General features: G+C 51.8%; 1 protein-coding gene across 2 annotated transcripts in view; it reads left to right on the forward strand.

Annotated features, from left to right (window-relative positions):
* The window catches only part of HMCN2 (hemicentin 2), a 936,787-nt gene that overhangs the window by 744,498 nt on the left and 173,981 nt on the right, over positions 1–18,308 (forward strand). For both annotated transcript variants that reach the window (XM_069609262.1, XM_069609261.1), the window contains one exon: positions 127–254. In XM_069609262.1, coding sequence (XP_069465363.1) covers positions 127–254 — 128 coding nt within the window. The remainder of the gene's footprint in view (positions 1–126; positions 255–18,308) is intronic.

Consider the following 18,308-nt stretch of genomic DNA (forward strand, 5'->3'; position numbering starts at 1 on the left):
TCTCCTGCTCTGCCTTGCTCTCTCCGTCGCGTGTCACTCGCCATATGCCTCTCTCTTCCTCTCACTCTCCCCATCTCTTGCTCCCTCACCGGATCTCGTGCTCTCTCGTTTCCTCTGGTCTCCCAGGCTGGCCTTCCTTCCAGACGGGTCTCTGAGAATTCAGCCTGCCCTCCTCCTGGACTCCGGCTACTACCTCTGCACGGCTTCGAGCACCGCAGGCACTGACCGGCGAAGCATGGAGCTGAGGGTCTTTGGTACGTGAGTAGGGTCTGGGGGTAGCGAGAATGATGGAGTGGAGAGAATGGGGGGCTGCCTGCATCCAGCAGGGGTATGCAGGAAGTGTGTGGGTGTGAGGGGGCAAATCGGAGCAGTCCACCTTCGCTGTGTGAACGGTTTGAGAGGGTACGGGACATCTGGCACGTGGTGTACTGCCTGCCTTCCGCTGGCGTGCGCTGCATGTGAGGGGGCAATTGTGTTTGGGAGGATTACATGCTAGCTGGTAGGGTATTGCCTATGTTCTGTTCTGTTAATTGGCTTTTATGCTGCACAGATCACCGCCCTAGTGGCCTTAGAGCGTTGAAACCTCCTTGTGACCCCACCCAGGGTGTAAACCAGTGGTCTGTTGGGTGAAGGTAAGCAGGAAATGGCAAAGATGGAGAAAGTCAGAGAACACAACAGACAGAGATAGGTTGCAACACAAAGCAAAATACAGCAAGCTTGAGGGATAGTGATTGCCTGGAGAGCAGTCTGGGTTCACACCAGTAAAGGCTGCGACAGGAATCAAGAACTGTCCAGATTGGACAGTTCTCTGATCTTGCCGCCAGCAGCGCCATCTGTTGCTGGTATCTTAAAGTGTGTTGAGCTTGAGACCTGCTCAAGAGTTCCTGCGGGTTGTGGGCACTTAAAAATGGGGTGCTGGTAATGAGCAATGAGTTTTCTAATGAGGAGGACTCGAGCACTGGTGATGCGGAGCTCGTGGACAGAGGAGTCTGAGCCGCCAAGAGTTGGCTGTGTGCTGAAGGAATGTTTGGGGGACACAAGAGGGAAATAAAACAAAGAATCTCCCCCACCCCGAGCCCTTAAAAGAGAGCTTGTAGTGGAGTTCATTAGCCCTAGCAGGCTTAAGGTTTCATGGGAGTCATCGTCTGAAACTCAGGGAGAGCCACCGCTTTTCAGACCCCTGCCATAAGACCAGTGGTGGAAGTGGAAAAAGGAACTAGTGGTACAGCCGCTGCATCTAAAAGTTAGGAAGTGGGATGTCTGGAGGGGTGGGGAAAGGGCAGGGTGGGTCTTAAGCTATGGCTTGCATCTTCATTGCCTCTTAGTAAATTGTGGCTCGACTAGAGGTTGCCTGGCATAATATAACAATGGCACTAGATTTCTCAATGATTGCACAGTCCCTACCAGGTTGAATGGTGCAGATCCTTACGATGGGTGGGCTTAGGGGTGGCTCCAGTCCAAATCCTAGGTTACAGGAGGACTCCTGCAGCAATTTAACAGATCATCATTGGAGCCAAGACCCCTATAAATATGTGGAGTCGGCTGAAGAGCTGAGGACAACCCTTGCAGCTGAGCAGCATTGCTCCTGCCAGGTCCCAGTGAAGCCCTGCTCCTCTGTCCTGATCTCAAGAAGGCCTTCGTCGGTGCTTTATCCACTGCACCATTGGGAGTAACCTGTTCTAATCCCTGCCCGAGGATCCGTGCATGCTGAGCCTTCGGAGTGTGCCCCACGTCGAACGGAGGACTGACCATCTCGCTTCTGGACTACCTCGCTGTAGCCGTCACCGTTCTGAGTTCAACCATGAAACGCTGTAGATAGGTCATTTGTGGAACAATACCCCTGCTGTGTTCTCGCCACGAGGGCCTCCTGTTGCCACCTGATCGCGGTGGCTCCCGCCGTATCCCACCTGCTTTGTGTCCTGGAGGTCTCCTAAAGTCGCCTGCTCTGTGGAGGTCTTCAGCATTTCATGTCAAGGGTGTCCAGTTGTCCAGTCTCCAGAAGTGCCCTGTCAGAATACCAAACCGCAAACTAGCCGGACCCAAACCCGACGTCCAAAGTGACCTCTGCATGTGCGACCCCAGGACCTCCCTCGACTAAACACAACCTAGAAGTAAGTGGGAGTAGAGGGATCACACACTCCTGATGTGGGTGCTGAAGGAATCAGAGTGAGTAGGTTGATTTTGCATAGCTATTACGACCCCCCTCACCACCCTTCAACCTTAGCCACGGGGTTGCATGGGCGTACCGTCTTAACCCTATCCCTCCCTTGCCTGACTGAGATTGGTAGTGTTCTGGTCAAGGACCCCCCCCCCCACCCTTCGGCCCCCGGGGTTCCCCTACAGTGGTGGGATTGGGAGAAAAACCTGTTAGACGTCTATTTAGCTTTTTATTCAACATCGGGAACATTTACTCACAACCGTTGGCTTTGGAAACTCCTGTTCGCGAATCCAACGGTAGACCTTCCTGCAAGGTGCATATTGTGGATCTTGCGATGTTTGGGCATTAGGCCTCAATTCCTGGCAGGGGATGGACGTACTAAGAACTAGGGACCTTCAGCAAGGAGCTCTTGTGAGCGTTTGAATTGTTACCTGTCTCTAACTAGCTCTAAGTTGCTATTTGCTCAGTTTCTCACTTACTTTACCATATGCACTTACTTAATGGGTTGCTCTTAACTTTGCCTAACTATTGCATAACTGTTTCAAAGGTCAAGTGCTGGTTTTCGGTTAGCAGAGCACCCCAATGGGGAATGCATCTTTCTGGGGTTTGTGAGTCTGCTTAGATTCACATGCTTTGCATAGTGTGCCATCTAGTGGTTAGCTTGGAAATCAATAATGTTGTATTTTTGTACTTTTGCTTTCTAACTTGAATGATTGCAGTGCTCTGTGCATGTGTCATTGTCGCCCTAAACCACTCTGGCCCCTCCTAGGTTGATGCTTAGTGCTCTGCTACTTTACCTTATCTGGGTTTGGCTGGACATCAGTGTCTTTCCTGTTCACCATAGTAGGTTGGCCTCTTGAAATCCACTGTCAGGGTTGATCCTGAAAATCCATCTTAATAACAAGCTATTAAAAAAATGGAAAATCATTTCATTGTTCTAACTTTCAAAATTGGCTCTTTTTTACATTGTTCAGTGCTAATGATTACTTTGCATACCTGTTGTAGTCCTACTAAAAATGTTGCACTTGTACCACTGAATAAATCATGCTATAAAAACCTAGAATAATAACTTTATGCATTATGTCCTATTATGCTCTTTTGTAATACCAGTCTGGAAAAGGGGACAAATAGCACCAAGGAGGGTTCCTGGCTGCTGCATTGCATAAAATCAAAGAGCATTTTCGGAACATAAGAATGACTGCAGATCTTTATACTTGACAAACATGTCTGTTATAAGGACAGTTGTTTGCTTGAATCACTAAATACAAAATGCACACTAGGCTTGTTGTTTGTTGAGAGAGAATTTCAGTTTGGGGGAATTCTAGGGTCACTTTGTAGGGTTCCTTTAACTTTTTGCTTTTTCTCCTTTCCTATTTAAATTTTTGCACCACTGATCTATTTTTGGTGGGCAATTAACAAATTAATATAGAAGAAATCTTTGAATGCAGTGTAAGAGTAAAGGTTAAATATTAATATCATGTATATGCTTAGATCAAATACTTATACAAACAATATTAAGTCATTAAAATGGGTAAAGTTATGAATTGTAATTTAGGCTCACAGGGGAAGCCAAACTGAACAAAGAGCGAGAAACAATAGAAAAGAGGAGGACGGGAAGTATGGAAGTATATAAGATGCAGCATAACCCTACGTTAGATATGCAGTAAAACATTCCATTTCTTGTTAAATTTAGGTACATTTCTATAGGTAAATGCATACATTTTCTTGATCCTGTAAAAAGAATAGGTGGAATTCCACCATAGATTATAAGTCAATTTTTATGTGGTTTTCCAATTTGTCGCAATAAGATGAAAAGCAACATAAACAAAAAAACAGAATAGGTCCATCGATTGAATGGGCATCATAGAGGGATTAACCAAAACAACAACCAACACATTACCCAAAGTTAATGGTTCATGAAACGAAATGTTAATGGTTCGTCAAACATTTACAAATATTTTCCAGTAGGTATGAGCTTATCTACATTTAAACATAGAATGAATAACTTCTGGTGATGGTGATTGGCAAGACCAGCATGCATCTGAAATAGCATTAGACATTGTCGATAATCTAACTGGTGTCAGATACGCTCTATGCAAAATAAAATCAGGCGACTGAGTGAGGTTGGCTGCAATTGATGCTGTGAAAGATTGTTTCCAAGTTTTAACCCATACATCAAGTGAAGGATGCAAGTTCCAATCCAGTTCCCATTGTCTAATGACTCTTGAGTTAAGCAGGTCAAGTTCTTTGAATTGATTGAGGAAAGAATACAGTTTAGATGCTTTGGTGCCGATGTACTTTTTCTAAGTCCTAGTCTTGGCCATTTTGTTTTAGGGGCTTCCTTTATTCAGGGAAACCATAATGTAGTCCTAACATAGCCTTTCTGGCCGTGCAGGCTCTTTCTGAGCCAAGTGTGGCAGCCTCCATTTTGGTTTTCACCCGTTTAGACCAGTCTCTGTCCTTGGGCTGGTCATATAACCTATCGTGGGGTGTTCTGGGTTGAGTGGCAGATTCGGGGGCCAACCAGAGGGTCCGGCCTCCTGCCCCTTTGTTCGTAGTCCCCTATTCTGGTTGGTGGGCTGGCTTGGGTCATGCCATCTGAGTGTTAGTTTATGTGACGTAACAGCTGGAGCGTTTCCAAGTGCCAGATGGAATTACCAATAATGATCTTACATCCAAATAACCGTGCAGACACTTAGAATATGGTAAAGTACTACTTTAAAATCAACTCAATAAAGTAGTAGGGCAACCTGGCGAACAATAATTAGTAGTCCACGCACTCACACTAACAATCCTGTTATACAAAGGTTTTATACCTCAATATGCATCAGCTATGACATCATTCTACGCGGCAAACTGAAAAACCTATTGAAGGGAGGGTTTGGTTAAGGGAACATATGTACCTATGTATCATACAAGTATTAGTCATATCACTGGATGCCCCTTATCAGGTAGGCACACATTGAACCACCTCTAAATACGTGTGATACAGATTATAGCAGAGGAACAGCAGTGGGTTGGCCTGTGCAATGTTGTATGGCATACCGCTACATAACCACTCATGAATGGTTGGCATAGTTTCTCAACTTTGGACATTGCGCTCATTAGCAGCACGTAAGCAAAACAAACCCCAAGTGCAGGGAACAACCTCAGACCACTGCCCACATTGGCCAATTAGCCTACCATCTCTCATCAGCTCGACCATGAGCCAAGGCTTCTCAAAGAATATGGCATACTACTACTTTATTATTAGCTCAAATAAAGTAGGGCAATCTGGCAAACAAGGAACTGTAGTTCACGCACTCACACTTAAGCTTCAATTATACAAAGGCTTTATACCTCAACATGCGTAATTTATGACATCATCCTACGTGGAAAACTATAAAATCTATTGAAGGGAGGGATTGGTTAAGGGAACATATGTACCTATGTATCATACAAGTATTAGTCATATCACTGGATGCCCCTTATCAGGTAGGCACACATTGAACCACCTCTAAATACGTATGATACAGATTATAGCAGAATAACGGCAGGAAATTGGCTTCTGCAACATTTTATAACACACTGCTGGATAGACCCCTATGATTGGTTGGTATTCTCTCCCAACCGTAGACTTTCGGCCCGTTAGAGCGTGCAAGCAAAACAAAATTCAGGTGCAGAGAACAACATTAGACTAGTACCCACTTGCCCAATTAGTCCATCATGACTCATTGGTCTGGCCCTAAGCTAAGGCTTCCCCTTTGTAGTTGACTTTGCAGTCTGTTCTTTATTCTGGGACTTTTAAGGGAGTGTAGGTACTCCACTATCTTCGTCTGGACCTTAATGAATAGCCCCTGTTTTCGACTTCTGACTTGCGTGTGAAGAGACCACTATTTTGTTCATTTAGACCTTTTATTTACTGCTATTTTAAATAACTAAGCTGGGTGTCATTATTCCTTTTGGCCTCTGTAGACTTAGCTGTTCTTCCTCACAGAAGCTTTTCTCATCTTTGATTGTCCAATACTTGGCACTTGCAGATGTTTTCCTCTTCACTTAATCTAAGAGAAATATGTCTTGCGTACATGGCTTATCCTCTTGACACCCTTTGTGCCTTGCAATTATTCTTTGATGTGGCAGCATTGATCCCAGGACAATACATATTCTCTCTTCCTCACACAAAGATGTTTTTCCAGCATCTCTGGACTCTGCACCTGGTCTGTCTCCGAGGTAGTTTGATTGGTTTCACCGCGAGTCCGGCGTCCATCTTTTCATCATGGCCACTTTAGTCACGTTATATTTTCTCCTGCAGCAAGCTTCTATAAGTCTCATCTACCTTGCTTTTCTGCATATATTATATTCACTTAGTCTCTTCTCACTTATTTCTTTGGTGCACATACTTCATATTTGATTACATGTTTCTCTTGTCACTTCAGTTACATCTCTGTTCTTTGAGTATTTGCATATCGTTTTGGTGCGTCTTTGTGTCTTCTCTTCATGACTTCACTCTGCTCTCATCAGAGTTCACTTATAGCTCTTCGATGTCCACTGGTGTATGCAGACATCCTTCCACCATGTCAGTGCGAGGGTACATTTAATTTGGTTGTCTGAGTGCATAACGTCTCTCGTATCTTCGATGCAGCATTGGAATGATACCTGGTGTCACGAATAATACTCTCCTACTGCTGTTCCAGTATGATGCAGGTGAGGGGGCGGAATTAGAGATGACGTGTGCATTTGCTCCTCTACATATATAACAGCGAACCCTATACCTAAGTTCAGTTCTGTTACTGGCATTTTTGGAAGAGCAGGTTTACTTATCTGCTGGAGTATGTTCCGTGGTTACAATTTAAGGGACAGATTTGGCTAGATCTCTGGTTTTGGTTTTTGGCTTCTGGACATCCACCTTGGGCGTCCTCTGTCCTGCTCGCTCTATTTGTGTGCTCGGACATGCCCTCCATCCTAGGACTGGCTCCCGGCCATTTTACCGCTGCTCCCCGCTGCTACTCGGAGGATGTCCGCCTTGGTGTTGGTCACTGCTGTCGTCCGGTAGGGGGTTGGGACCCTAACACCACACCTCCTCTGCCGCTCTGGACCTGAGGTTCCCTCACCATAGTCTTTTTTTGGGACCTCTCTGCCGGTGGGCATCCTTTTTATGTTGTACTTTGAGTCTGCACTGACTTTGTTGGATTTCCTGACCACCCCGGAGTCTTCAACGCAGCTGTTTTTTCTTCCACCTTGAAGGGCTCTCTTGTAGAAAGGTTGGTTGTCCTTTTTCTATCATTGGAGTCATGTTGGCCCGGGGTTCAAGGCCCTCGGAGGTCTCCTGTAAAGCGCACCTAGAAAATAAGCCTTTTTCTTGCTGGTTTGTTTCTCTTTCCTGAAATCAACTTCCAGGAAGCAAACACAGTGAGTACTTACCTCTGAGTCCTGGGGTGGTGGATTATTGGCAATACTCATTCTCAGGGGACCCTCTGCTCCAGGTTTAAGAGTATTCGCAGGCGGGTCTCCACCACATTTTGCTATTGGTTTCCATTGGTTTCCATTGGGGTATCGCCTGCTGGGCTATATCTTCATCGGCATCTTCTCTGGTCCTCCCTTGGGTTGTTTGCAGACAAATCCACTCCTGTGGGGTAGAACTGGGACTTCCATCGGTCCATCATCAAGGCTAGCTCTGACACCCCCAAAGATGAAGCAACACCTGAAAATCCCAAGGAAGAGTCCCTCAACGCTATGAAGCGTGATCTTAGATCCTTGCGATCATCTGCATATCATGCCCAGGTCGAGAGCTTCATAGGCTCATGTCCAGTGTATCTAGAGAAGAACAAGGAGACACATAGAGTTGGGGGACTCCTGTGATTTTCAGGTGTTGCGTCATCTTTTGGGGGTGTCAGTTCGCCAATTTATGTTTACCGACTTTTCTGCTTTGTTGGCTGCAACAATGAGGGAGGTGACCCCTGCCCCTTACTACCCACACCCCCAGTACACATCTAATCTAATTTTCTGTGGAAAAAAAGTGAGGGAAAAGTTGGTAAAACAAAACAAAGACTGTAGGTCGGCGAACGTGGGATAGCCCATGTATGTAAAATAGGGATTATCCCCCCGTTTTTCTTAGGCACAGATAGTGCAGTCACGTGGCGGCAGGGTGGCCACCGGTCATGGTGAAAAAGCTGTGGGAGGCATTCTGTGTTTGATTTGGGATTCAGCTCTTCTGTAGAAATGAAGGGCACACAGGGTTCAAATACAAAGCTGCCAGGGCTGATCCTGTGCCGGTCCATGAGTTATCTGCGGTCCTTGGAATTAGGTCTCTCTCTCAAACAGACTCAATCCACGGTGTACGGCATGTGTGCGGGCGACTCTCTGCTTCCAGGAAGGGCGGCGGCATACGCCGGTGGGTCGATGATCTGTAATGCCCCTGCCACTCAGATCTATTGATACCAGAAGATTTCTGGTTGCACGCCGCACCCTCAACCCTGAGTATTGAAGTAACAACAAGGTGTACAGAGGAGGAAAGGGCAAATACATCAGGCCGGTGAAGGAGTGTCTCCGTGCACCACTCTAAAACCACATGGGTCAAGCATCGCTGGCCGTGGGATAGCCGGAGACGACGCAGGGGCTCAAAGAACAGAAAGTACTGCATTTTGTATTGATAGGGACTGGGTGGAGGTTGGAACGATGATCCCGTGAAATCAGACGCCATTTTGTGTTGCCATTATTAGGAAAGCATTAGCAGAGAGCTGTTGCAGGTGTGGAGAGACTTATCCGGGAAGCTGGCGGATCCCTTGGAGGATCCTGTTGTGGATTTATGTTGGTCTTTGAAGGGTGAACTCACGCCTACAGCAATATTATCTTTTTGCCGTTTAATCTGTCCCCTGAACCCTTGAGCTCTAAAGCTCATGCGACTCAGGTCAGTGAACATATAAGACTTCTAGCACATTTCTAATCCACTCTTTCTGTCTCTGTTTCTTTCTCTGCCATGATATATTTGTGTTTGGAGGGTTTTTTAGACCCGCTGTTGTTTCAGGGTTCTGGGAAGACAACCTTAGTGGACCTACAAGGTTTACACAAAGTCGAACCCAACTCTCACCTGGTAACGAGACTGAGCAGTAAGGCTCAGACTGAGGAGATCAGGTGACGGGTATAAGGTTTATGTAACAGACACAATGGTTCTCAATCAATAGATTACCCACACAGGTAAGTATAATAAATATTAATATCTATTAAACAGCCTAGTCGCATTAAGCTAAAGATAATACTACAAGGTAACTAACATGCAGGTATGGTAGAGATTATAGGACAGGTACACCCCTATGTTTACTTTGGTTAAAAACAAATTGTAATACTCTGGACTGAACAGTAGTTGGAGGAATATGCTAACCATGTGACTCTAAACAGATCCAAGCACCAGAAAGACTCTGACTGGGTAAGTAACATTTGCCATACACAACACAAGTGTTCAGTTGGGACACCAACCACATATTAGATCAAGCTACAGTTATTCAACAATGGGTTGTTACCCAAGCTAACATGGGAGAGAAAGATATATAGAATTATAGCTGGGTGGCTATCAATTACAGGGCTATATTCCACCGACGGGTTCCAAGTCATTTCTGATAGACAATCAGAGCAAAGCTTGAGTTGTCTATAATGTCACTTGGACCTCCGCAGTGGACTACAACCCATAGTTGAAAGCCACTCATCTATAATTTAAAATGCTTTAGGGACTCTCCTGGCGTCCCCCGCTACCCCTCCACTGCCCCTTATTGAACAGCATTACAGGGGGTATAGGGCAGAGGCACAGGGGACCTAAATGCAACTTAGAGAATATCAATGTCTCTCTCCCCTCAGCAGCTCATTTATTTCTTTCTTTATTTATTTATCTTCTTATGATGTGCCGGAGCCCACAGGCACGAGCAGCGTCTCAATTCCCCCCTGCCTGAGACGATGCTGCTTCCCTCTGCAGTGACGTCACAGCAGGAGGACGCAGCATTCCGACAGGGAAAGATTTGCCAAATACACCATTAGTACAGATCCACCTTATAAAGGTGTGGGACCCTTAGCAATTGGAAAATAACACTAAGTGGTCAATCCTGTCCTATGAAGAATTGCTCAACAAGACTTTTTAATGTAAAAACCGAGTTTTGGATACTTAGGGGAAGTTCAGAAGAGTTATCATAGTTCTGCAATAGGATTCAGCAGGGTTCAAGACAATAGGCAAGTGCAGTTAGTTAGTGAGACATTATACAATAGAAACCAGCTGCCAATCCTAAATTCCTTGTGGGGCCCCAGACTTTATTCCTGGCTGTACCCTGGTTCCACGCCAAAGGGCGAGGCAAGTGTAGTTGCCGGGTGGTGTTATACGCGCTATTGCATTCAGTGGGCAAAGGCAGGGGGTAGCAAGAAGGGAATGCAGCCCAGATCCTGGAGCCCACCCTCGGGGGACCAGCGAACTCAGGTACATCGAGGTTCTGGGGGGTCTAGCTATCTATCTACATGATTGTTATACTGCGTCACTCGCCCGAAGGCCTCAGGGCGCTCACAGAACATACGGCAAGATGAGGAGCAGGACATCAAGGCTTGAGGCCATTTGAGGGATGACGGCTCTCAGGGCTGTTTGCTGCATTGGAGGTATTGGGGCCGCAGGTGCAGGGGTGACTTTGTCAGATGGCTCGTTGGCGCTTCCAGTCTTGGGAGCGGACCTCCTGTTCAGTCTTCCATCGATCTCGACTCCAGGCTGTTGGCTAAGAAGGGCCCCTGCCTTCTATGACGAAGGTGGACCTCGGAGATGTAGCAGACGAGAGGTGCAGTCTTGGTGATCCGGCAAGGGTCTACAGGTGATAGTAAGGTCCAACAGAGGACTTCAGCCTCAGCAAGACCCTCTCCCTGGTTAGGAGCAAGAAGGCCCCTAAAACCTTGCAGAGGGGGTTCAGTGGAGTACAGGACAGAGAACCCCTTGTTCCCACTGACTCATGGGAAGGAGGCACCATGCAGGTCTCCACCAGTTGATAGAGAGCAGAGTTAGGGTTGGTGCTGTTTTTGATAGGACCCTAGTCAACCTCTGGAGTGGCCCTAGAACCCCGCCGTATATTCAGAAACCTGGGCTCAAGGAGACCACAGCCCACCTGTCAGAGGACCTGTAACATTCAGATCCTACTTTGCTGTCCAATCATGGCTAACCAGATCAGGTACCGACATAAGATCGCTAGGGTTTGGGTGTAGATTAGAGTGTCAAGGACTCCCTGCCCAACCCAAAGCAGCTCAAAGCGCATAGACACCGTCTCCCAGGCTCTGGCCACAGCCTGGGCAGAGTCCTTTCCCTTCCCTGGAGGGAGACGCCCAACGACAACAGTGAGAAACAACAACAGGGCTTCAGCAATATGGTCATCCATTCTGAACATGGACATCAGGTAAACACATAAAGGCGTGTGGGAGTGCAGCCAAAGACTGTAAAAAAAGAACATACCCCGACCACCAGCCAGATTAAGATGGAACATTCCCTTAAAGTAACAAGAAAGCAGGAGCCAGTTTCTTCCTACAGTAATGACCCGCTTAATATCAGCGAGTGGTTTCTAAGCGCAGGATCGGGATTCGAACCTTTGTTGGCTGCGTTGTTTCCTTCCAAGACAAACGCGTTTCCCCTGAGCTATCCTTACTCCCCATAAAGGAGGTAGAAGTGCTACACACAGGAAATCAATGGGATACTCCCCCTCCCCCGGCTACCCCCTTCCATCACCACCCCCTTCAACCCCCAACTGGTAGCCTTATGGCCTAACCACTGTCCCCAAAACAAAAAGTTCTTAAAATAGAGAGTGATGTCAAAAACACCTCCCTCACTGAAAAAGGATCAGGCCCAGACATCAGTCACGTTTCCCAAAATGTATTTTAAGATGAATATGGTCACGTGAGTGGAGACCAGCCTATTGAATTCATAGTTACCATCCTGGTCCTTCACCCTCTCTTCTTAGGTCTCCTTTTCCCATTTGATGTTTTTTCATAATTGAGGACCCCTCAATCCATTTCCTGGTAGACTTCCCATCAGTCTGGTTGGAACGGGACGTGTGCTTTTTTGCACGTGCCTTTTGAAATGAAGAACACTTTCCCAGCGAGCTTTCCTGAAGACCTCGGTATTTTCCGCTCCCTGTGGTCGATTCCCGGAGGCCATGCTGCAATGGGCGAGTATCGGGCACGTGACTAGCACTCCTCCAACCCATGTGGGGGGTAAGGGGAAGGGGTGAACCTGACCTGATGAGGCCACCAGGTCTCCCCTTCTGGCCACCTGAGCAGGAAAGGCAGATCGCCAAAGGTGCTCTTTGAAGAGCCAGCTCTGTGAAAATCTGCACACTACTGTTTCACCCCCAATGGAGCACGGCGCAGCTGCACCATGAATGGGAGCATGGCAATCACCCCCAAAAGGGGCGGCAACGGAGCACGGCGCAGCTGCACCATGAATGGGTGCATGGCCATCACCCCATCCCCAAAAGGGGCGGCAATGGAGCACGCGCAGCTGCACCATGAATGGGAGCATGGCCATCACCCCCAAAAGGGGCGGCAATGGAGCACGGCGCAGCTGCACCATGAATGGGTGCATGGCCATCACCCCACCCCCAAAAGGGGCGGCAATGGAGCACGCGCAGCTGCACCATGAATGGGAGCATGGCCATCACCCCCAAAAGGGGCGGCAATGGAGCACGCGCAGCTGCACAATGAATGGGTGCATGACCATCACCCCACCCCCAAAAGGGGCGGCAATGGAGCACGCGCAGCTGCACCATGAATGGGTGCGTGGGCATCACCCCCAAAAAGGGGCGACAATGGAGCACGCGCAGCTGCACCATGAATGGGTGCGTGGGCATCACCCCCAAAAAGGGGCGGCAATGGAGCACGCGCAGCTGCACCATGAATGGGTGCGTGGGCATCAACCCCAAAAAGGGGCGGCAATGGAGCACGCGCAGCTGCACCATGAATGGGTGCGTGGGCATCACCCCCAAAAGGGGTGGCAATGGAGCACGGCGCAGCTGCACCATGAATAGGTGCATGGCCATCACCCCACCCCCAAAAGGGGCAGCAATGGAGCACGGCGCAGCTGCACCATGAATGGGTGCATGGCCATCACCCCCAAAAGGGGCGGCAATGGAGCACGGCACAGCTGCACCATGAATGGGTGCATGGCCATCACCCCCAAAAGGGGCGGCAATGGAGCACGCGCAGCTGCACCATGAATGGGAGCATGGCCATCACCCCCAAAAGGGGCGGCAATGGAGCACGGCGCAGCTGCACCATGAATGGGTGCATGGCCATCACACCACCCCCAAAAGGGGCGGCAATGGAGCACGGCGCAGCTGCACCATAATTGGGTGCATGGCCATCACCCCCAAAAGGGGCGGCAATGGAGCACGGCGCAGCTGCACCATGAATGGGAGCATGGCCATCACCCCCAAAAGGGGCGGCAATGGAGCACGGCGCAGCTGCACCATGAATGGGTGCATGGCCATCACCCCACCCCCAAAAGGGGCGGCAATGGAGCACGCGCAGCTGCACCATGAATGGGTGCATGGCCATCACCCCACCCCCAAAAGGGGCGGCAATGGAGAACGCGCAGCTGCACCATGAATGGGTGCATGGCCATCACCCACAAAAGGGGCGGCAATGGAGCACGCGCAGCTGCACCATGAATGGGTGCATGGCCATCAACCCCAAAAGGGGCGGCAATGGAGCACGCGCAGCTGCACCATGAATGGGTGCATGGCCATCACCCCCAAAAGGGGCGGCAATGGAGCACGGCGCAGCTGCACCATGAATGGGTGCATGGCCATCACCCCCAAAAGGGGCGGCAATGGAGCACGGCGCAGCTGCACCATGAATGGGATCATGGCCATCACCCCCAAAAGGGGCGGCAATGGAGCACGGCGCAGCTGCACCATGAATGGGAGCATGGCCATCACCCCCAAAAGGGGCGGCAATGGAGCACGCGCAGCTGCACCATGAATGGGTGCATGGCCATCACCCCACCCCAAAAGGGGCGGCAATGGAGCATGGCGCAGCTGCACCATGAATGGGTGCATGGCCATCACCCCACCCCCAAAAGGGGCGGCAATGGAGCACGGCGCAGCTGCACCATGAATGGGAGCATGGCCATCACCCCCAAAAGGGGCGGAAATGGAGCATGCGCAGCTGCACCATGAATGGGAGCATGGCCATCACCCCCAAAAGGGGCGGCAATGGAGCACGGCGCAGCTGCACCATGAATGGGAGCATGGCCATCACCCCCAAAAGGGGCGGCAATGGAGCACGCACAGCTGCACCATGAATGGGTGCGTGGGCATCACCCCCAAAAAGGGGCAGCAATGGAGCACGCGCAGCTGCACCATGAATAGGTGCATGGCCATCACCCCACCCCCAAAAGGGGCAGCAATGGAGCACGGCGCAGCTGCACCATGAATGGGTACATGGCCATCACCCCCAAAAGGGGCGGAAATGGAGCACGCGCAGCTGCACCATGAATGGGAGCATGGCCATCACCCCCAAAAGGGGCGGCAATGGAGCACGCGCAGCATCACCATGAATGGGAGCATGGCCATCTCCCTCAAAAGGGGCGGCAATGGAGCACGCGCAGCAGCACCATGATTGGGAGCATGGCCATCACCCCCAAAAGGGGCGGCAATGGAGCACGGCGCAGCTGCACCATGAATGGGAGCATGGCCATCACCCCCAAAAGGGGCGGCAATGGAGCACGCGCAGCTGCACCATGAATGGGTGCATGGCCATCACCCCCAAAAGGGGCGGCAATGGAGCACGCGCAGCAGCACCATGAATGGGAGCATGGCCATCACCCCCAAAAGGGGTGGCGATGGAGCACAGCGCAGCTGCACCATGAATGGGTGCATGGCCATCACCCCACCCCCAAAAGGGGCGGCAATGGAGCACGGCGCAGCTGCACCATGAATGGGTGCATGGCCATCACCCCACCCCCAAAAGGGGCAGCAATGGAGCACGGCGCAGCTGCACCATGAATGGGTGCATGGCCATCACCCCCAAAAGGGGCGGAAATGGAGCACGCGCAGCTGCACCATGAATGGGAGCATGGCCATCACCCCCAAAAGGGGCGGCAATGGAGCACGGCGCAGCTGCACCATGAATGGGTCCATGGCCATCACCCCCAAAAGGGGCGGCAATGGAGCACGGCGCAGCTGCACCATGAATGGGTGCATGGCCATCACCCCACCCCCAAAAGGGGCGGCAATGGAGCACGGCGCAGCTGCACCATGAATGGGAGCATGGCCATCACCCCCAAAAGGGGCGGCAATGGAGCACGGGGCAGCTGCACCATGAATGGGTGCATGGCCATCACCCCCTAAAGGGGCGGCAATGGAGCACGGCGCAGCTGCACCATGAATGGGTGCATGGCCATCACCCCCAAAAGGGGCGGCAATGGAGCACGCGCAGCTGCACCATGAATGGGTGCATGGCCATCACCCCCAAGAGGGGCGGCAATGGAGCACGGCGCAGCTGCACCATGAATGGGTGCATGGCCATCACCCCCAAGAGGGGCGGCAATGGAGCACGGCGCAACTGCACCATGAATGGGTGCATGGCCATCACCCCCAAAAGGGGCGGCAATGGAGCACGGCGCAGCTGCACCATGAATGGGTGCATGGCCATCACCCCACCCCCAAAAGGGGCGGCAATGGAGCACGGCGCAGCTGCACCATGAATGGGTGCATGGCCATCACCCCACCCCCAAAAGGGGCAGCAATGGAGCACGGCGCAGCTGCACCATGAATGGGTGCATGGCCATCACCCCCAAAAGGGGCGGAAATGGAGCACGCGCAGCTGCACCATGAATGGGAGCATGGCCATCACCCCCAAAAGGGGCGGCAATGGAGCACGGCGCAGCTGCACCATGAATGGGTCCATGGCCATCACCCCCAAAAGGGGCGGCAATGGAGCACGGCGTAGCTGCACCATGAATGGGTGCATGGCCATCACCCCACCCCCAAAAGGGGCGGCAATGGAGCACGGCGCAGCTGCACCATGAATGGGTGCATGGCCATCACCCCCAAAAGGGGCGGAAATGGAGCATGCGCAGCTCCACCATGAATGGGAGCATGGCCATCACCCCCAAAAGGGGCGGCAATGGAGCACGGCGCAGCTGCACCATGAATGGGTCCATGGCCATCACCCCCAAAAGGGGCGGCAATGGAGCACGCGCAGCTGCACCATGAATGGGAGCATGGCCATCACCCCCAAAAGGGGCGGCAATGGAGCACGCGCAGCTGCACAATGAATGGGTGCATGGCCATCACCCCCAAAAGGGGCGGCAATGGAGCACGGCGCAGCTGCACCATGAATGGGTGCATGGCCATCACCCCACCCCCAAAAGGGGCAGCAATGGAGCACGGCGCAGCTGCACCATGAATGGGTGCATGGCCATCACCCCCAAAAGGGGCAGAAATGGAGCACGCGCAGCTGCACCATGAATGGGAGCATGGCCATCACCCCCAAAAGGGGCGGCAATGGAGCACGCGCAGCTGCACAATGAATGGGTGCATGGCCATCACCCCACCCCCAAAAGGGGCGGCAATGGAGCACGCGCAGCTGCACCATGAATGGGTGCGTGGGCATCACCCCCAAAAAGGGGCGGCAATGGAGCACGCGCAGCTGCACCATGAATGGGTGCGTGGGCATCACCCCCAAAAAGGGGCGGCAATGGAGCACGCGCAGCTGCACCATGAATGGGTGCGTGGGCATCACCCCCAAAAAGGGGCGGCAATGGAGCACGCGCAGCTGCACCATGAATGGGTGCGTGGGCATCACCCCCAAAAGGGGTGGCAATGGAGCACGGCGCAGCTGCACCATGAATGGGTGCATGGCCATCACCCCACCCCCAAAAGGGGCAGCAATGGAGCACGGCGCAGCTGCACCATGAATGGGTGCATGGCCATCACCCCCAAAAGGGGCGGCAATGGAGCACGGCACAGCTGCACCATGAATGGGTGCATGGCCATCACCCCCAAAAGGGGCGGCAATGGAGCACGCGCAGCTGCACCATGAATGGGAGCATGGCCATCACCCCCAAAAGGGGCGGCAATGGAGCACGGCGCAGCTGCACCATGAATGGGTGCATGGCCATCACACCACCCCCAAAAGGGGCGGCAATGGAGCACGGCACAGCTGCACCATGAATGGGTGCATGGCCATCACCCCCAAAAGGGGCGGCAATGGAGCACGCGCAGCTGCACCATGAATGGGTGCATGGCCATCACCCCCAAAAGGGGCGGCAATGGAGCACGGCGCAGCTGCACCATGAATGGGTGCATGGCCATCACCCCCAAAAGGGGCGGCAATGGAGCACGGCGCAGCTGCACCATGAATGGGTGCATGGCCATCACCCCACCCCCAAAAGGGGCGGCAATGGAGCACGGCGCAGCTGCACCATGAATGGGAGCATGGCCATCACCCCCAAAAGGGGCGGCAATGGAGCACGGCGCAGCTGCACCATGAATGGGTGCATGGCCATTACCCCACCCCCAAAAGGGGCAGCAATGGAGCACGCGCAGCTGCACCATGAATGGGTGCATGGCCATCACCCCCAAAAGGGGCGGCAATGGAGCACGGCGCAGCTGCACCATGAATGGGAGCATGGCCATCACCCCCAAAAGGGGCGGCAATGGAGCACGCGCAGCTGCACCATGAATGGGTGCATGGCCATCACCCCACCCCCAAGAGGGGCGGCAATGGAGCATGGCGCAGCTGCACCATGAATGGGTGCATGGCCATCACCCCACCCCCACAAGGGGCGGCAATGGAGCACGGCGCAGCTGCACCATGAATGGGAGCATGGCCATCACCCCCAAAAGGGGCGGAAATGGAGCATGCGCAGCTGCACCATGAATGGGAGCATGGCCATCACCCCCAAAAGGGGCGGCAATGGAGCACGGCGCAGCTGCACCATGAATAGGAGCATGGCCATCACCCCCAAAAGGGGCGGCAATGGAGCATGCACAGCTGCACCATGAATGGGTGCGTGGGCATCACCCCCCAAAAAGGGGCGGCAATGGAGCACGCGCAGCTGCACCATGAATAGGTGCATGGCCATCACCCCACCCCCAAAAGGGGCAGCAATGGAGCACGGCGCAGCTGCACCATGAATGGGTGCATGGCCATCACACCC

The sequence above is a fragment of the Ambystoma mexicanum genome, chromosome 8 (genome assembly GCF_040938575.1).
Source record: "Ambystoma mexicanum isolate Mex_15411 chromosome 8, UKY_AmexF1_1, whole genome shotgun sequence".
NCBI lineage: Eukaryota > Metazoa > Chordata > Amphibia > Caudata > Ambystomatidae > Ambystoma > Ambystoma mexicanum.